Source organism: Entelurus aequoreus, linkage group LG02, assembly GCF_033978785.1.
Source record: "Entelurus aequoreus isolate RoL-2023_Sb linkage group LG02, RoL_Eaeq_v1.1, whole genome shotgun sequence".
NCBI lineage: Eukaryota > Metazoa > Chordata > Actinopteri > Syngnathiformes > Syngnathidae > Entelurus > Entelurus aequoreus.
In genome coordinates this window covers 54307524-54333033 of record NC_084732.1, presented here as the reverse complement: position 1 = coordinate 54333033, position 25510 = coordinate 54307524, and the positions used below count along the sequence as shown (strand labels likewise).

General features: G+C 38.5%; 1 protein-coding gene across 2 annotated transcripts in view; it reads right to left on the bottom strand.

Moving 5' to 3' along the window:
- The window catches only part of LOC133635834 (probable proton-coupled zinc antiporter SLC30A4), a 56511-nt gene that overhangs the window by 30561 nt on the left and 440 nt on the right, over window positions 1–25510 (bottom strand). For both annotated transcript variants that reach the window (XM_062029187.1, XM_062029179.1), the window contains exons 2-7: window positions 24891–25396; window positions 19712–19858; window positions 1300–1453; window positions 969–1179; window positions 326–431; window positions 102–236 (exon numbers count right to left, since the gene is read on the bottom strand). In XM_062029187.1, the coding sequence (XP_061885171.1) occupies window positions 102–236; window positions 326–431; window positions 969–1179; window positions 1300–1453; window positions 19712–19858; window positions 24891–25299 (1162 nt within the window). In that variant the 5' untranslated portion in view covers window positions 25300–25396. The remainder of the gene's footprint in view (window positions 1–101; window positions 237–325; window positions 432–968; window positions 1180–1299; window positions 1454–19711; window positions 19859–24890; window positions 25397–25510) is intronic.

Below are 25510 nucleotides of genomic sequence, written 5' to 3'. Positions count from 1 at the left end.
ATGTTATGTAGAAGACTTAACTGCTGCACATGTAACAAGATATATAATCAGATCGTGATATTACAATATAAATACATGCATATTGTGTTTAAGCGACTCACATAGTTGAAGATGAACAAGTGCTGAAGTATTATCAGTAGTCAGCGCCCAAACATTCAACTCATCCACAGACTGGACGTCCTCCAGCTTCAGAAGATCCTCTTTAATCTGCACAGTATCTAGATGTCTGGGGACGCCTACATCCCAACAGAAGTGAAAAAAAATATGTCAATCCTTTTGCAAGAACACAGGGTCGTTCATTTTGCTTGGAAAAAAGGGTACTTGCCCTCCAGCACTATGATTGTTGTGTCGCGTAAGATGCGCACTGTGGTGAGGAGAACCAGCACAGAGAAGATATATGTACAGATGGGGTCTGCCAGCTTGTACTCAGGCTGTGAAGAAAGTACACTTCATAGTGAGCACAACTATAGATAACTGAGCTTTGGTTTGAGCAGTAAATCTACTTTGGAAATGAAACTTTAGAGAAGTCCATGTACAGTTTGAGTAGCAATATTGGTTTACTATCCACTGAAAATATTTCCACCCACAGCCATTATTGTTGAAACAGCTGTCAACACAATGGGTAGCAAGATAATTGTGTCTTGTACATTCAAGCATTGCAATAATATCAATAACAGCCATTAGTGCTGCAAACCCTGGGTGTGCTTCGGTTCAGTGAGAGAAACCTGAATTTCAACACGAATGTGACTGTGTGTGTGACATGTACTCACACGTGTGCCCATCTATTTACACAATACACAATGTTGACTTATTTTTCAGAAGTACAGTAAATATTTACTGCTGTACAAGTTGCAGTATAACCCCATGAGAAGATGTAATGTAGTAGCTGAATTGTGATCACTTATGTGTGATACTGTACATGAGACAGAAGTGTGCGAGACATAAGCTGTAGTTCCTAGACAAAGCACCTTGAAGCGGACAACATAGGCCGCTATGAGAACACCAACACTCTGGAAGAGGTCGCCCAAAGCGTGGATGAAGGCGGCTCGGACAGCCAGGCTACCGTGTGGCCTTTGGTTCTGTCCGGACCCTGCGGACCGCGACACAACTGCTTGGCCATGGGAGTGACCGTGGCCGTGAGCGTGAAGGTGACCACCTTGGTTTAATAAGAAGCCCATTCTAAATAGAAAAGACATGTTAAAACATCTCACAGCTGCAGTAAGAAATGAACACGCAAAGAGAATCAATTTAGTTGATTTCATGGTGAACCCACACAGCACTTTGGACATTTAAACTCACATGAGGTTGACAGCCACACCCACAGCCGCCGTGATGAGCATAACGTCGCCGTCAATATTGAAGTCTTGGTGTACCGTTCTCTCGACCGCCTCAAAGAGCAATACGGCCGTCAGGATGTAGATGAGTGCCACACTGAGGACTGCTGATACCACCTCTGCACAACAAAAAGACAGTAAGCACTTATTTAGAAGCACTCGGACTGCCTAAATCACAGATGTAATTGAAGAAAACCTCTAGTTGGAACCAAAATGCAAGCGCTTCTAATTTGGATCGCCATTAAATTGTAAATTTTCATAGATAGATACACACCTGATGCTGTTTGCCATTATGAGTTGAATAATATCCTACTGATTCGAAAATAACACGATCCATCTTTTTCAAAGCATGTTTTTGGGAAGTACTTTCATGACTAAATTAAAGACAAGAAATTGAGCTTTTTTTATCATGTTAAAAGCAGTGAAATACATGGTAGATTTTCATAGCTACTTGAAAATTGTTTGATGACTCTGCTTCACTTATCACAATTAACTTGAAATTAGCGTCGTAACTAGAGCTTTGAGGGGAACTGCACTTTTTGGGGAATTTTGCCTATCGTTCACAATCATTATGAAAGACATGACGACGGATGGAGTTGTTTTTTAATGGATTCTAAATATTAAATAAAAGTAAATACAAGTCTGTTTACAGCGGAACCAATGGGAGTTCCTCTATTTTGCCCGTAAAATCCAATAAATAACCATTCAAAAACCACCAACAATACTCCATTTACATTTTGTGACTTGAATATTAACCAAGTATTAGTGATATTGTTATTATAAGCACTAACGCAGACAAACAATTTATAGCGGTACCGTGATCACTACCGTCTGTCCCTATTTTAACATTGAGTTGTTTGCTGCTTTCTCACTACCTTGCTCCCTGTAAGTTTATTCTTGATCATGAATCATGCATCTCACAGGACAAAAGTCTGAGTTGGTAATCCGACTAGTTGGAACACTTTGACAGCCAATTTAGGACCCGGAAGTGGCTGTTATGAGGCATTATTCAACTAAATGAGAATATATGAACATCCCAGCAGTCCGCATCCTAATGACAGCAGACCTTGCACAGTAAGTGAGGTTTTATTATGCTTGATGACTCTCATGAAGTCTGCAGTGAGTAATCAATGATGAAGAAAAAAAAAGCCAACGTTGTGATGCATTTTTTTAAATTAATGTGCCACGTATGCTTAAAATGATCAAAATATGTAAATATTATCTGTTACTATAAATGTGCCCCTTGTTTTTTTAAGGGCTGTATAGGCGGAATTGCGCGGCTCCCATACGTGCCATTGTAAGCAAATTTTGATCGCATTTATTTAATATTTAGAATGCAAAAAAATAAAATCCATTGTCATGTCGCTCATAATGATTATGAACGATAGGCAAAAAACATAAATAAAGTGTAGTTCCCCTTTAAATTGATTATTCGCTTAGAAAACAAATCATATTCTGTTGCTTTGATTAATCATTAAATAAGTGTAACTAATAATTTATATATCAGGACTACATGGAGCATCAAGAACATTTAATATGCGGACATAGTTTCCGCATCGGCACTGCAATAGAGCGCACATTAGAGCAGTAGTATGTGGGAGCTGTGAACTGTTTGGCAGCAAATAATGAAGGTTTGCATTTTTATGATTAAAAAAAATTATGAATGCACACATGTTAAAAGTGCAATCAATTAAATTTTTAAAGATGTGCATTTATTAGAAAGAAAAAAATTATGGTTATGGCAAGCAGAATTTTTTAAATTTATTTTCATTATTTTTGCTAGCTCTGACTTGCTTGAGAAGTCCTTTGATGGGGACAGCGTGGCGCAGTTGGGAGAGTGGCCGTGCCAGCAACCTGAGAGTTCCTGGTTCACCTTATACCCGGGGTCGGCAACCCGCGGCTCTTTGATCACTCTGATGCGGCTCAGCTGTTGAAAATAATTAATGAGTATTTAATTAAAATATTTGATTTTAGTTAATTCATTTTCAAAATGTAATTCTATTAAGATTATTATGGCGATCTTATAAAATGTGTTAACATATTTTTAAATCACCGTCAGTTTCGTTCGTTACTGGACGAGCTGGAAAGCACATATTCTGATCTCCTGTTGCACAACAAAGTCCGGTGGCAGTCCATAGGCGAGGTGCTGAAACGCTTTGCCGTGTGTCTGGAAGAGGTGAAAACCTTTCTGGGCAGCTAAGGGCTCACATATCCTGTGTTGGAACAGCCAGAGTGGCTGGAAAAGCTACAATCCATGGTAGACATGACAGCGCACCTGAACACGCTAAACACAGCTCCTCAGGGGAAAGGACACACAGCCCTGCACGTTGGAGGAGATTTTGGCATTCGAGCGCAAGTTGACAGTGCTTGCCAGAGATTTACAGAAAGGTACACTGTCACACTTCCCCAGTTTGAGTGAGTTCAAAAAAGCTCACTGATAATTCAATGACGACAACCTTCTTCTTTGTATACGTATACTTTACTGAGTTTAAATTCAGGGAACACAATAACAAACCGGCCACTGCCGTTCACATAACCGACTAGCAACCGGAGCCCGCGCATAGAGCAATGTATGCTCGGAGTTACCGTAAATACACTAAAAGAGTGTACCATAATAATGCGCAATGCAAAAACAGAACATTTACAATCTCCCACTTTTTCTTTTTGTTTTTTTTTAACACAAAAAATCACAGTCTATTATTAATGTCCATAAGTATGAAAATGTAAGAACATGGTGACCAACAAAAAAACTGTCCACAAAAGAATAGTCTCTATTCCAGTTTCCACTCTCCAACACTGAGTGCCTTTAGGAGCTGAAGTGCGGATGCACCTTGTTTTGTCAAACAGTCAGCTAGCTGGATTCTTTTTCTGAAGAAGTTCTTTGATGCCACTTATTTCAAGGTGGAGCCTTTTCTCTGTCACTGACTTAGTAGACTTAATGGCGTCTGCAAGGGAGTGGTTATCAGTGACACACACTATTGGTAAGACATGTTGTGATACATTCCCTGTGGTAAGTTCTGCATGAAGGTCAGATAAAGAAATGGCACTGTCAACAGCATCTGCAAGGGCAAGAGTTTCTCCAGCAAGAGTGCTACGTACGACTCTCCTGATCTTTTTTGACTGCCAATACACAGGTGAGAATCTTCCTTCCTCACCCATCAGCAGAATGAGATGTCCCCCTTGAGTGCCTCCATCTGTAAGGTTTCCCAGCGAGGCGTCGCAGAACACTACTAGCTTTAGAGTTTTTATTGAATTGATTGAAACTTTTATTAGTAGGTTGCACAGTGAAGTACATATTCCGTACAATTGACCACTAAATGGTAACACCCGAATAAGTTTGAGAACTGTCTTTTCCCAGGTTCTGAAACTTCAGTGTCACTTGTTCTGATTTAAATTTTCTCACCACCTTGTTTGTGTCATGTAAAGTCTGCACAGTAGCATGTTTTATGTTAGCTGCAAGGACACATGTATCAAACATAATATCTGGTCTACTTTGTCTGGCAACCCACAGAAGTTTACCTATTTTTGATCTCAGGTCATCAATTTCACTTTCAGTCAAAAGAGCATTCTGTCTCATGGCTCTGGAGATGTCTATGTGAATTGGCTGGAGATTATGTATGTAATTGTCTTGATGCATACATGTTACTCCATTTGCAGTGACGTACTCCATGCCTACATAGCGAAAGATGTCATGTTCTTCTCTGCCCACTTGAAAGGCAGATTGCAGGTGAGGGATTACGGTTGTTGTGAAAATCTGTGAACCACCCCAGATGAAACCATCAACATGACAAGCAAGCACCCCAGACACATTACAATCTTTATCCAACCAATAAAATATAGCAGGGTCAATTTGTGACATCTTTCCTCCAGTTTGCAACATTGTTTCTTTAACCCTATTGTACCAGTACAGTGATACATAATTTAGTCCATAAACAGATTTGTTTAGCTTCCATAGAGTTCCCTCACTCTTAGCTTCAGGTGGTGGACGAACATAGATGTCTTGGGATAACTCATTTCCTTTAAGGAATGCTGACTTAATGTCCATAGAGTGGGGTGTCCATCGGCTTTGACATATCTCAGACATGAGTAGTCTAAGAGACTCTGAGGCACATGTTGGCGAGTCTTTTGGGAGATCTTTTGTGTTTAGCTCTTCAAATCCTCTCGCCACTAGCCTTGCTTTTGGAACTATGCCGTCTGGTGTGTCTTTGAGTGTACACACCCATCTTGTGGAAATGCATTTTTGTGTGTCTCCCAGTTACTGATTTCAGTAAGTTTAGCTGATTCAAATGACACATCCTTTGTAACAAGTACATCCTCGTGATCAGATGGCTGTTCCACCCTGTCCGATGACTGAATCTGCAGTGTGTCAACCTGTGAAAGGTCAGCTGACCTTGTTGTGCCAGTGAGGTTAACTGGCTCAGTGTACTCCAGATTGTACCAGTCTGTGTTGTCCAGTTGCCTTTCCCGCTCGACCTAGCACTTTTGCTGTGTGTGAAATTCCAGTGTCTCTTTCCACATACTTAATGAATTGTCCTGCCTTTAGATTCATACTACGGTCTGTTTTTATGATAGGAGGTTGTCTGTCGGATGGATCATTATCATGCTCATTGCTGTCTCTGTCATTATTGGAGCTCCCTGGCGCATTCTCTGTGTCAGGCACACTGTCTACATCACTAGATACAGTAACGGGTAGATCTTCAACATGTTCAATGCCACATTCTGCTGCATTAAGTTCTGTCTGGCTTTCTTGGCTGTCACGAGACGTGTCAGTGTAGTGATCTGTGGCCTTGCGCAGTCTACAGCGATGCACCCGGACATAGGAGCCTCCATGTCTAACAAATATTACCACCCCGTCTCGTCCAATTACCACCCCAGGGCCTTTCCATTCATTGCAGTCCATTCTTTTGTAGTACACTTTATCTCCAGTTTCGTAGTATTAATCTGTGCTGCGAAGCTGTGTGCGCAGAGCTCTCCTGATTCTCTCAGAGCACTCTGCCTCAGTAAACGCTGTCCTTGCTTCATGTAATGCTGAAATGTGCTGTCCTACCCATTTACTCATGGTAGTGCCCTCCAGGGCAGGCGGTTTATCAACCAGCACAGAAGGTAGGTTCGGGTTTTGTCCAAACACCAGCTGGTATGGACTAAATCCATGCACATTGTGCATTGTATTCTTTGCCATCAAGGCCCAATCTAGGGCTGTTTTCCAGTCACAAACACTGCTTTTCTTCACTTTTAACAGGATCTCTGTAAGGGTCTGGTTATGTCTTTCCATCAATCCATTACTCCATCAGCAGCAGTAGTTTTCACTTCAATATTAAAGTTCTCAGCCACGTCTCTCATTTCCTCATTATTGAATTCACCTCCATTGTCACAAAAAATCTTAGATGGGGCTCCATGAACACTCACCCAGGAATGAATAAAGTGCCTCACAATTTCACTGGATTTTTTGTGGTAACAATGCTACCAGCACTGAACCTGGTGAAGTGATCAATCATGTGGAAGTACCACACATTTGGTTCTAGCTCGTGTAGATCTAATGCCACAGTTTCATTGTATGTTGAAGCCATTGGTAGACCAACTGATGGCTTTGGTTTGGGCTTGTTGTACTTGAGACATGTTTCACAGCTGCTTACGATGTCCTTCAGAATAGTAACACTCTCATCATCATTACTTCCAGCACTAATTAGTAATTTTTTGAGTTTATCAACTGAGGCATGTCCAAACTGCTCGTGAAGTTTCACCAATACTTTGTGTTTTTCATCTTTACTCATGCCATCTCTTATGGCCAGAACCTCATCAGTTTGGGGTTCATTCTCACGGGTGGCTGTGCAATCTCTGTCCACTATGTTTACACAGTAGTGTCCTGAGGATGTAATCTCAAGAGGCACTGGTTTCTGAAACATTGTGGCTTTATCATTCTCAATGTCAAGCACTGCTTTTGCCCTCTTAAGTGACTTTTTACTTAGTAATAAAGGAATGTTCACTGAGACCACCTCAGTCTCAATGTGGCACCTGGTTTGTCCTATTTTAGTTGGGACTTTTACTTTTTTTACGGAATGAACAACTTGTCCATCACCAAACTTAAAAGCTCTTCTACTCTGTGTATTTTCCTTTTTTTTCTTGTCACTTTCCTTCAGTGTATGAATGTAATTCTCCAGCCATTTTTCACCACAGACTGTTCTGGTGCATGCAGCGTCAATTACAGCTGAACCTAAGGCTTCTACCATGAATATTTCAGCATCAGAAACTGACTCTTTAGAAAGCAATGTTACATTGCACTCTTCAATTGCTTCTGTCTCTGCATTTTCCTCTGTCATTTTTACATGTTCAGCCTTATTTGGGCAGTCCTTAGCCCAGTGAAATGTACTCTGGCAAATAGCACACTTAGACCTCCTGCCTAACCTATCTAGTGGGTTTGAGTCTTGTCAACGGCGCCCTCTTTTGGTCGGATTGGGAACGAAATTTCTTTCCGTCTCTTTTTCTTTGATCCAAATAAAAGGCAACATCTTCACGCACGTGAATTCCCCCGCTGCCTGTGGGAGGCTGCATATTGTCTCCAAAAATCCTTTTTAAAGCTGACTTCATGCTTGCAAATGTAAGTGTTGAACAAGCTGTAAGCGCAAGCTGTTTATTTTTAACATCGAGACTGGCTGTATCTAACAACTTGAATGCCAAAACAGCGTCAGGAAGAACCATGTCAAATTTGCGCATTTTGTCGTACCTCTGCTCGAACTGAACGATGTAATCCGCCATGGAAACCTCGTTTTCTCTTCGAATCTTGTATGCATCATAAGCTCTGTCCTTTTCTTCTTTTAAGAATACATTATCTAATGCAGGGGTGACCAACCTTTTTGAAACCAAGGGCTACTTCTTGGGTACTGATTAATGCGAAGGGCTACCAGTTAGATACACACTTAAATAAATTGCCAGAAGTAGCCAATTTGCTCAATTTACCTTTAACTCTGTTATTATTAATAATTAATGATATTTATCTTTGTGGAAACACTGATCATCTTAATGATTTCTCACAATAAATATATATAGAAACAGATAAATATCAATATGCAACACTTTATTTTTATATTTTCTCTAAGTGCACATTTTTCAAATTGAACATTTTCAAATGATCACTTCTAAGACAGTCTTGTGAAATCACAATATCCCATTTTAACTAGCTAGCCACTAACATTTTTTAACAAATCATGAATTACTTTGCACCATGTTTGTACAAATAGTAACTCATGTAAAATACAAAAGTAAACTCTCAAATTTTTAAATCATGTCACACTTTGAACTTGACACCAAATCTGTTATCTGTTTCTTTGTCAGTTAGTGGGAAGCCTGGCATTGCATGCTGTTAACTAGTGTGTTGTACTCTGGTGTGTAACTTGACACTGCAACTCTGAGTGAGTCTTGCAGATGTGCATCAGTGAGGCGTGTTCTGTGTTTGTTCTTGATGAAGTTCATGTCAGAAAAGGCTGATTCACAAAGATAAGATTTTTCCTCATTGTTTGCGGAACCTTCTTAATCTTTTGGACATATTTTCACAGCAATCTGGCCTTAAGCTTAATTATGATAAATGTAAAATGTTAAGGATCGGAAATCTAAAGGGAACGTCCTTTCGAATGGAATGCAAAGTGCCTGTTTTGTGGACAGATGGACCAGTTAACATACTTGGTGTTGTTGTCCCAGAAAATCTGGAAGATCTAGGCTCAGTAAATTATGATAATCGACTAAGAAACCTGGACAAAATTATGCAATTATGGAAAGGGAAATCCCTAACCTTGTATGGTAAAATGTCTATGGCCAACTTGTTTATTATTCCTCAATTTATTTATTTGTTTTTGTCATTACCAGCTCCATCACAAAACTTTTTTAAGATTTATGAGCGGAGGGTCTTCGATTTTGTCTGGAACGGCAAACCAGAAAAGATTAAAAGAAAGGTTTTGTACAAAGAGTATGAATATGGGGGCCTGAAACTTCTCAACCTTGAAGCTATGTGTCTGTCTTAAAAGCATCAATTGTTCCAAAGATGTATTTAAACATTGAGTGGTACACAAATGTCCTGTTGGACAAAAAACATGTACTGTATCAAAATAAATTGTATCCTTTTTTTATAAGTGATCCCCTCCCAGAGAGTCTGCTGGGAAACATGGCGGGGTTCATAAAGGAAACAATCCACTCATAGTGGTGTTTTCAATTTTATGTGCCAGAAAAAAGAGACGATATTTTGCAGCAGTTAATATGGATGAACTCTAATATTGTAGTAGATGGAAAGCCTTTCTTTTGGAAAAATATGTTTGAAAGAGGAATCATTTTTGTCAATGATATTATCAATGAGAATGGTAAAATTATGAAGTATGATGAATTTAGAGCTATGTATGGTGATGCTTGCTCAAGCTTTTCATTTTATCAACTAACTGGAGTAATTGGGAAAAGATGGAAACAAATAATTAATTATGGAACTACTAAATTATTAGTTTGTAAACCTCTAATAAGAAATTCTAGTTGGCAAAAAAGAACTAAAATAAATAGAAAAATATATAATTTTTATTTAATAAAGAAATCTTTGAAGGCTGCCTCATACAACACAAATGGAAAATGGGAGGACTTTTTTGACTGCCCGTTGCCATGGGATGCCATATTCAAACTAATCTATAAAACCACTATCGATGTGCAAAATCGTTATTTTCAAATTAAAATTATGTATAACTTCTTACCCACAGGGAAAATGTTAAAATTATGGAATATGACAGAGTCAGATGATTGCCGATTTTGTTGTCAGGAGCCTGAATCCACCCTGCATTTGTTTTGGTATTGTCATATTGTGTCTTTGTTTTGGGTGGAAGTTGAAAAAATGTGTTTAAGGATTGGTTTGTTTATGAAGCTTAATGTGGTTTCTGTTATTTTAGGAGAGTTCATTGACAATCATGATTTAGTCCATTTAATTATAGTACTCGGTAAAATGTTTATTTTTAAGGCCAAAAAAGAGACGATATTTTGCAGCAGTTAATATGGATGAACTCTAATATTGTAGTAGATGGAAAGCCTTTCTTTTGGAAAAATATGTTTGAAAGAGGAATCATTTTTGTCAATGATATTATCAATGAGAATGGTAAAATTATGAAGTATGATGAATTTAGAGCTATGTATGGTGATGCTTGCCCAAGCTTTTCATTTTATCAACTAACTGGAGTAATTGGGAAAAGATGGAAACAAATAATTAATTATGGAACTACTAAATTATTAGTTTGTAAACCTCTAATAAGAAATTCTAGTTGGCAAAAAATAACTAAAATAAATAGAAAAATATATAATTTTTATTTAATAAAGAAATCTTTGAAGGCTGCCTCATACAACACAAATGGAAAATGGGAGGACTTTTTTGACTGCCCGTTGCCATGGGATGCCATATTCAAACTAATCTATAAAACCACTATCGATGTGCAAAATCGTTATTTTCAAATTAAAATTATGTATAACTTCTTACCCACAGGGAAAATGTTAAAATTATGGAATATGACAGAGTCAGATGATTGCCGATTTTGTTGTCAGGAGCCTGAATCCACCCTGCATTTGTTTTGGTATTGTCATATTGTGTCTTTGTTTTGGGTGGAAGTTGAAAAAATGTGTTTAAGGATTGGTTTGTTTATGAAGCTTAATGTGGTTTCTGTTATTTTAGGAGAGTTCATTGACAATCATGATTTAGTCAATTTAATTATAGTACTCGGTAAAATGTTTATTTTTAAGGCCAAAAACAGATATTCACTTAGTATTACTTTCTTTAAAACATTTATTCAGTATTTTCTAACTTTAGAAAGTTACATGGTTGAAAAACATTAAAAAAAAGATGAGAAGTCCTCAAAGGCTTATTTTGAAAGTATAATTATGTTTATAGATTATATGATATCTGTTGTTGTGTTCCCTAATTTGAGTGACCTGGACATAATCTGGACTGTACATAAATGCTTATTTTGAAAATGTAATTTTGTTTATTATATTGTATGCAATCTGTTGTGTTCCGTAATTTTTTTCTGTGTACATGAATGAAGGTGTGTGTTGCTGAGTCTGACTTGGACATTATCTGGACTGGGCCTGGTTTAAAAAACCCTTTAAACAAATCTAATTTCATTGACAACCTGGTCTGTTGAAGATAAGGCCCTTTTTTAAAATAAATAAAAAACATTTTCTTGGATAAAAAAGAAAGTAAAACAATATAAAAATAATTACATAAAAAATAGTAATTAAGGAAAATGTTAGTGGACCAGCAGCCTATACAATCATGTGTGCTTCAGGGACTGTGTCCCTTGCAGATGTGTTGTCTATGTTGTGGGAACCAGAATATTGGTAGCAGAAAGAAATAACCCCTTTTGTGTGAGTGGGTGTGGATGAGTGTGCATGGGGGAGGTTGTTTGGGTTGATGCACTGATTGAAAGTGTATCTTGTGTTTTTTCTATGTCACTGACTTAGTAGACTTAATGACTTAATGACTTAATTAATTTTTTTTTTTTTTTTTTTTTTAAGAACAGGCCCGCGGGCGACTCATCTGGTCCTTACGGGCGACCTGGTGCCCGCGGGCACCGCGTTGGTGACCCCTGATCTAATGCCTTTACAAGGGTCTTCATCCCATCATCTTTGTTCAAATCATCCGCAAGTATTTCCAAAGCTGTATCTCTAGCTCTCCCCCTCAGTGATAGAGCAACAGCTAATGCTTGTTTCTCCTTATCCAGATCGGTAACACGTATCCACATTTCAACCTCATTTTTCCAGCTCTCATATGACTTCTTTTCTTCAAACGCAGGAGGGACTCTGTAGTTAGCGTTGTTAGACATCCTCTGCTACCATTGATAATTCAGTGACGACAACCTTCTTCTTTGTATACGTATACTTTACTGAGTTTAAGTTCAGGGAACACAATAACAAACTGGCCACTGCCGTTCACATAACCGACTAGCAACCGGAGCCCGCGCATAGAGCAATGCATGGTGGGAGTTACCGTAAATACACAAAGAGTGTACCATAATAATGCGCAATGCAAAAACAGAACATTTACACTCACATTGTGAATTTAGAGTATTTACATTCTGCAGTCATTGCAATGCCAACATCGTTTGGGAAACGATTCAGTGAGTTCAGAGAGGAAAAAAACACATTATCCTTCCCCGTCACTCCCCTCAGCCTCAATCCATCCCTGTTGAATATGACAGCATTTCCAGGTGTGAGTCCACCTGATCTTGAGATGGAACTGGCTGACATAGCCGACAAAGACATGTGGGTGTCCAAGTTAAAGCGCATGACAGCGGACCTTGAAGATGTTTCACGCCAGAAGGCCGTTCTTGCTCAGAATCCCAAATGGGGTGATATTGAAAACCTCCCCAAAACTTGACAAACTTGTGTTCGAAACATGGAACGCTATCCCCGACTTTTATGTGAACATGAAAAGGTATGCACTTGGAGTCCTGTCGATCTTTGGATCCGCATATGTATGTGAGCAGGTGTTCTCCAACATGAACTTTATTAAAAACAAACATAGCACATGCCTCACAGATGAGCGTTTACAATCCTGTGTGAAGATAAAGGTGACGTCATACAGCCCTGATGTGGAGACGCTGTGCGTTGCGGATCAGGAGCAGAAATCACATTGACCAAGTATGATAAATATTTTAATTTCCTATAATTTTGCATATATTCACATTTTTCAATTGTTCAGTGAAATATACATTTTATTATTCAGGTTGGCAGCTGACTGCACGGCGCCAGTAAAAGGATGACGGCACAGAGAGAGGGGACGGCATTTTTGGTTCTCTGCCAGTGGATAATTTAAGTTCGGCGTTTTGTTTTTTCATTACTAGAAGGAGGACTTAAATAGACATTAAAGGCCTACTGAAATGAATTTTTTTTATTTAAACGGGGATAGCAGATCTATTCTATGTGTCATACTTGATCATTTCGCGATATTGCCATATTTTTGCTGAAAGGATTTAGTATAGAACAACGACGATAAAGATTGCAACTTTTGGTATCTGATAAAAAAAAAGGCTTGCCCCTACCGGAAGTAGCGTGACGTAGTCAGTTGAACATATACGCAAAGTTCCCTATTGTTTACAATGATGGCCGCATGAAGTGAGAGAGATTCGGACCGAGAAAGCGACAATTTCCCCATTAATTTGAGCGAGGATGAAAGATTTGTGGATGAGTAAAGTGCAAGTGAAGGACTAGTGGGGAGTTGAAGCTATTCAGATAGGGAAGATGCTGTGAGAGCCGGGGGTGACCTGATATTCAGCTGGGAATGACTACAACAGTAAATAAACACAAGACATATCAATACTCTATTAGCCACAACACAACCAGGCTTATATTTAATATGCCACAAATTAATCCTGCATAAAAACACCTGCGTGTTTGTTATGCTAGCTCCTAGCTCCTCTGCTAGCTCCTAGCTCCATAGAACACGCCAATACAATTCAAACACCTGATCAACACACACAATCACTCAGCCCAAAAGACCGTTCACCTAACCCAAGGTTCATAAAGGTTATATATTTTTAAAAAGTTACGTACGTGACGCGCACATACGGTCAAGCTATCAAATGTTTAGCAGCCAAGGCTGCATACTCACGGTACCTGATATTCAGCTGGGAATGACTACAACAGTAAATAAACACAAGACATATATATACTCTATTAGCCACAACACAACCAGGCTTATATTTAATATGCCACAAATTAATCCTGCATAAAAACACCTGCGTGTTTGTTATGCTAGCTCCTAGCTCCTATGCTAGCTCCTAGCTCCATAGAACACTCCAATACAATTCAAACACCTGATCAACACACACAATCACTCAGCCCAAAAGACCGTTCACCTAACCCAAGGTTCATAAAGCTTATATATTTTTTTAAAGTTACGTACATGACGCGCACGTACGGTCAAGCTATCTAATGTTTAGCAGCCAAGGCTGCATACTCACGGTACCTGGTATTCAGCTGGGAATGACTAAAACAGTAAATAAACACAAGACATATATTTACTCTATTAGCCACAACACAACCAGGCTTATATTTAATATGCCACAAATTAATCCTGCATAAAAACACCTGTGTGTTTGTTATGCTAGCTCCTAGCTCCTATGCTAGCTCCTAGCTCCATAGAACACGCCAATACAATTCAAACACCTGATCAACACACACAATCACTCAGCCCAAAAGACCGTTCACCTAACCCAACGTTCATAAAGCTTATATATTTTAAAAAAGTTACGTACATACGCAAAAAAAAGTTGCGCACATACGGTCAAGCGATCAAATGTTTAGAAGCCAAAGCTGCATACTCACAGTAGCACGTCTGCGTCTTTGTCATCCAAATCAAAGTAATCCTGGTAAGAGTCTGTGTTGTCCCAGTTCTCTACAGGCGTCTGTGTATCGAAGTCAAAAGTCCTCCTGGTTAGAGTCTCTGTTATCCGAGTTCTTCCATCTTGACTGCATCTTTCGGGAATGTAAACAAAGAAGCGCCGGCTGTGTACTGTTGTTGCTGACTACGTTCGAAAAATACGTCCATTTCGCACCGACAACTTTCTTCTTTGCTTGCTCAGCTTCCTTCTCCATAATGCAATGAACATGATTGCAACAGATTCACGAACACAGATGTCCAGAATACTGTGGAATTATGAAATGAAAACAGAGCTTTTTCGTATTGGCTTCAATGTGGAAGGCATACCCGTGTTCCCCGGTCTACGTCACGCGCATACGTCATCCGCAGAGGCGTTTCGAACCGGAAGTTTAGCGGCAAATTTAAAATGTCACTTTATAAGTTAACCCGGCCGTATTGGCATGTGTAATAATGTTAAGATTTCATCATTGATAAATAAACTATCAGACTGCGTGGTCGGTAGTAGTGGGTTTCAGTAGGCCTTTAAGTATTTTACTTAACCTTCAACCCGACGTCTTTTTCGGAGTTAAAAACGTTTTGTTGCATGCAGAAATTGTATTTCATTTTCTCTGCAGTCGTTCATTGATTTCATAAATGTAACCTATAATAGTTTGTTTATACATAGCACAAAGCAAAAAAAACTTTATATGCAGTGTTATTTCATTTTAAATTTCAAAAGAGTTTTGTGGCTCCCATTGTTTTCTTTAATTTGTGAAACGGGTCAAAATGGCTCTTTGAGTGGTAAAGGTTGCCAACCCCTGCCTTATACCAACCGAGTCACGTCTGTTGTGTCCTTGAGCAAGACACATCACCCTTGAACCTGATGGGTCGTGGTTAGCGCCTTGCATGGCAGCCCCCGCCATCAGTGTGTGAATGTGTGTGTGTGAATGGGTGAATGTGGAAATAGTGTCAAAACGCTTTGAGTACCTTGAAGGTAGAAAAGCGCTATACAAGTATAACCCATTTACTATTTGGCGCCTCCTGCTGGTTTGCATGTTTAATAAACCTCAAAACTCAGAATATAAGACAACCCCATTTTTTTTCTATGGAAAAAAATACTTATATTTGGCTCGATACGATATTCTCTGATAAACTAAAGAAATGTCAAATGTCAGAAATTACCTTTTTTCTTTAAACAAAAGCCAGTACCTGAACGGATTTTATAGAAATGTTGGCAAATCTACCAATGTGAAGAAGAAATATATTTTTTGATTCCTTAATATGAATTTCTACATGTAATCCTTATGAAGAAGGAGCAAGGTGAAAACAGAACATCCTAGGTGGAGGAAATACATCACACACTATAATTTATTTCCCATAACAATCATTTCAGTTCCCCTTTCTCCGAGTTGTACTGTAAAATGAATGGAAATATGTGTTGAGTTAAATCATCCTTGCAGATACAAAACATGTCCTATGTGTATGCTCCTTTCATGGAAACATACCGTATTTTTCGGAGTATAAGTCGCACCGGAGTATAAGTCGCACCTGCCGAAAATGCATAATAAAGAAGGAAAAAAACATATTTAAGTCGCACTGGAGTATAAGTCGCATTTTTGGGGGAAATGTATTTGATAAAACCCAACACCAAGAATAGACATTTGAAAGGCAATTTAAAATAAATAAAGAATAGTGAACAACAGGCTGAATAAGTGTACGTTATATGACGCATAAATAACCAACTGAGAACGTGCCTGGTATGTTAACGTAACATAATATGGTAAGAGTCATTCAAATAACTTTAACATATAGAACATGCTATACGTCTACCAAACAATCTGTCACTCCTAATCGCTAAATCCGATGAAATCTTATACGTCTAATCTCTTACGTGAATGAGCTAAATAATATAATTGATATTTTACGGTAATGTGTTAATAATTTCACACATAAGTCGCTCCTGAGTATAAGTTGCACCCCCGGCCAAACTATGAAAAAAACTGCAACTTATAGTCCGAAAAATACGGTACTTCTCTTGATTGATAACTGTTGCAGTGATGGTGCCACTTTACTTACCAGTCCAGGTCTTGTGCAAATGTTATGCATTTTTGTGATGGCCTGCTGACTATGTAATATGGTAATAATGATAACCGCGACAAAACTAGTATTACCCTTTTAAATGAACATGATCAGAGATTGATATTTGCACTTTGATAAACTCACAGACCGAGTGGCACCAGCTTGCGATCTTAAATGCGAACATGAAAAAAGGAGACATTAAAGTCTTTCCCAATTACGAAATAACATACCCCAATCTGTGTTTAAATAAACCCATAGCTGTCTGAACAACTAAGATATTAAATTATGTACATTGAACGTACAAGCTGTGCTTGCTTAGAACAGAGTGATTATTCTATACATCAACACCCGTCAGAATGAATAAATATTAGGTTCTATTTGTTAGAAACTTTTAAGTTAAATAAATGTTGAAGTTCTACAGTAAAAAACAATATTTAAAACAATAAAAGCTTAGCCATTAAAACAGATAAAATACTGACACTAGAACACTATTAGTGAAGCACAAGAAACACAAAACATGCAAAATAGTGAGTTGTTTTTTTACAGTGTGTTTATTTTATTATTACTTTTTAAATAACATTGTCAAAAGATTTCAGTGTGTTTGTTAATACGTTTTGAGCACATTTAACAATACCGGGATAATAATGATAATCATGATATTTTTGGTCACAATACCCGTGGTAGGAAATTTTCATATTGCAACATCCCTATAATGTAGTCCTAAAGGTGAGTTTCAGCAATCACTCTGCTAATAAATAAGCATACATTCATATCTACACCAGACATCAGACTTTTTCTTAAAATGATTGTCTAAGACTTTTCCAGGATATTTTGAGCCACTAGATCAGGGGTGGGCAATTAATTTTCACCGGGGGCCGCATAAGCAACCCGAGCACTGCTGGAGGGCCACACGACAATATTTCAATTAGATTTTGCTCAATATTATTTTTGATATACCGTAAGATAAATAATAATGATGATAATAATAATAATAATTTAATTTAACCTAACTTAACTTTATACAAAAGCAGATTGCTTTTGATGGTCACTTTATCCTGCATTATCCAACATTTTTCCCCATCAGATTTGGACAACCATCTGTTGTTAAAAATAGTTTTTAATCATATTTATTTTATATTGTTTTTATATTGGTTTTATATGTAATTGTTTTTTCTTTTTATTCAGTCATTGGTGGAGCTAAGGATAATATTTGAATATTGTTTTTAATATTGTTGTGCAGCACTTTGGAAACATTTTGTTGTTTAAATGTGCTATATAAATAAAGTGGATTGGATTGTCACACCTGCCAGCTTGTCCCAACACGCATTTACCTCTGTGAGCAAGTCATTACCTGTGGTTGTCTCTTTAATTGACTGCATCAGAGCTCTCATCCAAAGTTAGCGAAAAACAGTCCATGTCTCCGGGCATTATCAGCGCAACAAAGTCCAATAAGCACTCCTTAATAAACTCTCCGTCAGAAAACGCCTTACTTTTTCTGGCGCTTTTGTGAGAAATGACGAAACTTGTCCTGACGGCTGCATCTCTGGGGGTGTGAAATATGGCAAAAAGTCCTTGTTGGGTTTGCAGTTTTACCATCAACGCATCGGCCTCCCTTGCGCGAGCTTCATCAGACACATTCCGGTATTTTCCATCGTGTTTCTTCGTGTAGTGGCGATTAAAATGATATTTAAACACAGCAACCTGTGTACCACACATTAAGCACACGGCTTTACCATTAATTTATGTAAAGAAATACTTGGCAGTCCATGTCTTGTTGGAAACACGCCATTCCTCATCAACTTTTCTTTTTTTTAGCGTCTCATCACTTGTCTCTATGCACCTTCACTCACAGGTTCCCCCCGGACATACGGCATAAATAACACATTTCAAAATAAAAGCAGCACAGTTGTATTGCGTGCACGACATAGATGTTTTTTAAACTTTATTTTGTAATTTGTAATTGCGCCGTTCAATTCACTCACAATCGCACACGCGCATACGTCCACACGGAAGTTATACAAATAACGCTTTTCAAAACAAAAGCAGCACCGTTGTATTGCACACTCGACATAGATACTTTTTGAAATGTATTTTGTAATTTATGATTGCCCTCACGCGGGCCGGACAGGGATGCGCAAAGGGCCGGATGCGGCCCGCGGGCCGTACAATGCCCAGGTCTGCACTAGATACTAGTTAACACATCATACACTAATACATTCTCCTGTCCCCCTCATTCTTAGGAAGTGTTATTTTCTACAGTTTACCAAGATTGTGTCAATCATTATTACTCTGTGACATTATATGGAGTCTTTGGCAATAATTTATCTATGAAAAACAATTATGACATCTGTCTGTATAATAGAATATTGCAAACCCTACCGCAGGATAGCACTTCATTACCAGTCCAATCTAGAGTTGCAACGCACAACTGGGCAATTCGAGATCAACTTTGTCTTTTTCCAGAATGACTTTAGACAAAATACATTCAACTTTTTTTTTTCCATTTTCCATCCTTTTCAGTGCACGTGAACCCTGATGTGGTAAATGATGAATCGATTTTACTTCAATAGCGCTTTTCTACCTTCTAAGGTACTTAAAACGCTTTGACACTACGACCACATTTACCTACTGATGACGCAGCATCAGGAGCAACTAACTGGGGGTTCAGTATCTTGCTCAAGGATACTTTGACATGGTTACAGGAGGACTGAGGATCAAACCCACAACCTTCAGGTTGGGAGACAACCACTCGACCACATGAGCCATGCTGTCCCATATTCACTTTCATATTCAAATAATTAATCAAATTAATGGTAGTATAAATGTATGTGTTATGAGTCCACATTGATTCTCGACAGTCTATTCTTGATCTTTTCTTTATACTAAATCAGTTTGCTTTGTGCAAAGAGTTCTAAAATGACAGCCTTACCAAGGCGATGCAGTCCAAAGGTGAATCGCTTGGTGGGCGGTTTGGTTGAGAGCCACAAAGCCAGCAGAGAGAACAGGATGCCCACCACATCTGCTAGCATGTGCACAGCATCAGTCATAATGGCTAAGCTGTTTGACACATAGCCACCTGTAAATGAAAGCATACACACTTATTGATTACACATGCCAGTCATCTCATGTGATCCAATACAAAAATATATATCAAAAGAATGAGCCAGTTTAAACCGCTTTAACATGTTCTGTCAAGTGGACTTGGAAGATATTGCACAACCCTGCAAACAGACAAGAAATAGCTGCAGCTTAAGGAGTTAACCTGCATGAGAAGGGCAATTATATTGAGGCTTTTTCCCCCCAAATAAAATGCTGTGCTTGCAAAGGAGGGGGAGTCATATTGCTGATTGTACACTGGCCACAAAATACAAAAGTTGCCTTTGTTACACAGAGTTTTAACAATAAGTTTATCAATGATTTATTTTATGTGGTGGTGGAAACCTAACTAAGAGGTCTAACATTTTGGGTACCTTAATTAGCAACATGAATGGAACAAAATACCTTTAAAAAGTCATGAAATCAAATTTTATCTGAAGCCACGCAAAATGTTTAGCTCAAACTAAAATAATGCATGACTTCACACAAGCCTACATTCTACGAATAGACTCTGGTCATGCTCTTCGCTTTTTCTTTTTTCTTGTCATTCATTGTTATTAAAGGTGATGGTAAGTGTCTGATTGTTTTTACCTCTTACAGTGGTTAAATTGTAGTCTTAATATAAGCAGCAAATAACTGACTTTTACACACATACGTAAGACAGTTTAAAATGTTACTGAAAACATTGTCGAGTCAGCTAATATGATGACAAGTTTGACACTGATATAAATTATTTACATTTTCGTTATTTGCAAAGGAAAGTATTGGTTCCGAATTTGAACAAATCCAATTGACCCACAAACCAGAAACTGTCTGAATTTATTAGAATAACTTCTCAATAATGCAGGGACTTTTGTACACTGCTACAAAAGTAGCAACATATTAATAAACACTCCCCTCCTGAGAGTGAGACAATTATCTTTGTAAAAATGTAGCAAGAATTCTTGTATTGTGCAGTGTTTATATAATGTTGTGGCCAGTTTAGGCTCGTCTGAGGACGACCTAGAGAGAGTGAGTACAAACAGTGTCACTCTTATCTTGTCATTACCTCGAGTTGGGAGGTTATGCTTTAACAAGCAGTTGTTACATAAGACTAGGGCTGCAACTAACAACTAATTTGATAATCGATTAATCTGTCAATTATTACTTCGAATAATAATCGGATAAAAGAGGCAAACTACATTTCTATTCTTTCCAGTATTTTATTGAGAAAAAAACCCAGCATACTGGCACCACACTTAGTTTGATTATCGTTTCTCAACTGTTTGTAAATGTTGCAGTTTATAAATAAAGGTTTATAAAAAATATAAAATAAAAAAACTAAAAAAAAAGTAGCCTCTGCGCATAGCATAGATCCAACGAATCGATGACTAAATTAATCGCCAACTATTTTTATAAACGATTTTAATCGATTAGTTGTTGCATCCCTACATAAGACTGTCAAACAACTACCAAGATGACTACAAAACAGGGCAGCAGGGTGCAGGAAGACCTTCTTTTGACATTACGATCATTATTAACATGTATCCATCCATTTTCTATACCGCATGCCCTCATTAGGGTGAGCTGGACCTCTTCCAGTTGAACTTGGGCAACAGGCAGGGTAGACTTATAAAATAATATTCACACTCACATTGGACACATGTACAAATGTATACTTGGCTTTATGTATGCAGGGTCGGCCCTAACCATTATCACTGCATGCGGTTGTTTAAGGCCACAATCACTAGAGAGATCACATGATTATTGTGACCATTCACTTGAGTACCGTATTTTCCGGACCATAGGGCGCACCGGATTATAAGGCGCACTGCCGATGAGCAGGTCTATTTTCATAAAAAGGCGCACCAGATTATAGGGTGCATTAAAGGGGTCATATTATTAATTTTTTTCTAAACTGAAAAAACTTCCTTGTGGTCTACATAACAAGTAATTGTGGTTCTTTGGTCAAAATGTTGCATAGATTATGTTTTACAGATCATCTTCAGGCCGCTTCATGACACTCGCTTCAGGATGCGCCGTTTTGTGGGCGGTCTTATTTACGTGGCTCACCTTCGGCAGCGTCTTTTCTCCGTCATCTTTGTTGTAGCGGTGTAGCGTGCAAGGATGGGAGTGGAAGAAGAGTCAAAAGATGGCGCTAACGGTTTTAATGACATTCAGACTTTACTTAAATCAATAACGGAGCAGCATCTCCTCATCCGTGGCTCACTAGTGCAATAACAACGCCGGAAATGTGTCCCGTGAAAAAACATCCGACCGGAACTCTCTACTAACTAAAGTTCCTTGGGTGAATAATGTAAACTCACTACACCGGTATGTTTTGGCGCTTTCATGGCGAGTTTACTGACCGATATAAGTAAGAACTTTACGCTACTTTAAATGAGAAATTACAACAGCGGAGGATGAATGTCCCATAACAAGAAGATATAGAAAAAGAAGAAGCTTATCGACTACGGCGTCATCACGGGCTACAAAGGCGGACGCGCGCAAATTTTCAGGACTTATGCAGATCCCAAATACAGATCAGCAGGTACCAGAAAGTAAGAAAAGTTGCTTTTGCATAATATTGGGAAACAAAACGCCAGATAATATGTCTTATCTTATACACACACACACCATGATAATACTCGTATGTTGAAGAACAGTACAATCCTTCAAGCGGTGCGGCTTCATAGCTTACCAAAGTCGTACTAAAACATTTTGATAGATTTTTGAGCGCTGTGTGTAATGTTCTATATTTTCAATGGATCATATACAATTTTGGTGTTGTTTACTTGAGTCATATTGCAGTCTACACTATGTCTTATGTGTGACTGCCATCCTATTGCAGTCTACATGTATCTCTCATGTGTCACTGCCATCTACTGGTCACACTTATCATTTCACCATTTACCAAATAAAATAGCTTCAAGGTCGGTAAGCACAACCAAAATTATTCCGTACATTAGGCTCACCGGGTTATAAGGCGCACTGTCGAGTTTTGAGAAAATGAAAGGATTTTAAGTGCGCTTTATAGTCCAAAAAATACGGTAGCTGATCACAGTGGTTGTCGTGCCCAGCGGATTTGTTTGTTGTAATTTGATGGAATAAATTGCTTCATAGATACAATTATACTTTGTTTCTGCTAAACTTCTATTTAGCTGTGAGTCAACCTGTCCTTTGTAATAGTTTATGCAGCATCGAGGCCGCCTCTATTCAAAAGCCCATGGAGATAATCGCTAAATTAGCATCGCTTTGAATGTCGTCATCATGAGGTCGTATTTCTAAAACAACCGTACTATCGAAGTTTGTACTGTAGCCAAACATTTACCCTTAAAATACAGTGTCTAAAAAAAATGTTTTCATATTTTTTGGGCCATTTATTGTGTTTTGTTCAGTTTTTCAAATAATGCCCAAGCGGCAATAGCAGTTTTGAATTGGCTTCACTGCAGTAGGACATATCCAACACTTTTCTTTTGCATTGGACATAACAACTTATATTTTTATCCCTTGTTTATATAAACTTTAGAGATTATCTGGAATTTATACATGACTATGGAACATATGTAATTAAACTGAATTGTAGTTGTCAATGTAATTTTTTTACATTATTATTTAAAGTAAACACAAATCTTATAACTTGTAAAATATCAACAGCACATTATTTCCGATAATCTAATTATAAACATACTTGAACTGCAATTTTGTTGGTTGTGTTTTTTATGCGCACACCATTGAAATCTACTTCTGGTCACCAAGAGTTATACAGTAAACTCTTTTTCTATCACTGTTTTTTTGGTTCTGGAATCAACCAAAGTATAATTGGCCATGGTAGGAATTAGGAATTATAAATTGAATATTTTCATAGCTGGAGCATAAAAAAAACCTGTTTTCGACTTTTAAAATAACATTAAGAAAGCCTACTAGACATTAGGACTGCAACAACTAATCAATTAAATTGATTAAAATGTATTATTGAAATAGTTGCCGATTAATTTAGTCATCGATTCGTTGGATCTATGCTATGCGCAGAGTTTTTTTGTTTTTTTTATATATATATATATATTTTTAATAAACCTTTATTTATAAACGGCAACATTTACAAACAGCTGAGGAACAATAATCAAAATAAGTATGGTGCCAGTATGCTGTTTTTTTTCAATAAAATACTGGATAGGATAAAAATGTAGTTTGTCTCTTTTATCCGATTATTAATCGATTAATCGAAGTAATAATCGACAGATTAATTGATTATCAAATTAATCGTTAGTTACAGCCCTACTAGACATGTGTGATGTGGCGAGAGATGACTATATTACAATACTGACTATGATACAGTATGATCTACTCCATAGCGTTTTACACAAGTAATATTAAAGACTGAAATGGGGCCACAAAACACCCTCCATCCATCCATTTTCCAACGCTCGTCCCGTACAGGGTCGCGGGGGGTGCTGGAGCCTATCTCAGCTGCACACGGGCGGAAAGCGGGGTACACCCTTGACAAGTCGCCACCTCATCGCAGGGCCAACACAGATAGACAGACAACATTCACACACTAGGGCCAATTTAGTGTTGCCAATCAACCTATCCCCAGGTGTATGTCTTTGGAGGTTAGAGGAAGCCGGAGTACCCGGAGGGAACCCACACAGTCACAGGGAGAACATGCAAACTCCACACAGAAAGATCCCGAGCCCGGGATTGAACCACAAAACACCTAGGGCAGTAGTTCTCAAAGTGTGGTACACGGGCTCCATCTAGTGGTACGTCAAAGCCATCTGTAAATATGTACTGTATTACGGAGTGTCATAGTTGATGACGTTTGTGCATTGTGGGTAAGGTTACAGTGGCCAACAATATTAATTGTACCTTTTGAAATAAACCTCTGACTTGTTTAAATGAATACTTGGGCCTACTGTGCTACTGTATTTTAATCTTGGTCATTATGGTGGTACTTGGAGAGCCAAATGTTTTGGTGAAAAAAGTTTGAAAATCACTGGCCTAAAGTGTGTGTGTATGTAATCTCTGGTTACCTATTATTTCAGCCACCATGAAGAGAAAATAGAGCACAGCCGCAATGGCCAGCCTCTTCATCACTCTTCTCTGTTTGATATTCTCCCTCTTCTTAGTGCAGCTGTCACATGAGTCCATGTTCAAACCGGGGCTGCCCAAGCTGGAGGAAGAGTCCAACAGGGAGTCGTCATCATCGTCATGCCGATGTCCGGCCGCCACCACCACGGTGCTCACCGCCACCCCGCCGGACGCGGGCCCTGCAGCGTAATCAGACATCTCACCGGAGACCACCACCTTCAGCTTATTGAATTTGGGCGTTTCATCCTCCACTAACTCGTCGGAGAAGTCGAAGGGAGCAGTGTCACTCATGTCGCCTCGCTCTCTCCTGAAGGCAGAGCGCACCTTGCTCAGCAGTTTCCCTCCTGACATCTTTAAAAGAAATCCAGGTGTGTCCAGGTGAGAGCTGCACTGTCCTCTGGGCTAATCATTCACATTTCCTTGGTGTGCATTTTTACTCCGTTGGCAGCTGAAAGTGACGACAAAAACACAGAATAGTTCAATCACTATGTATTTGTATTACTATAAGAGTATATTACGAATTAGAAGTGTTTTTTTTTTAAAAAAGATACATAACAATTTA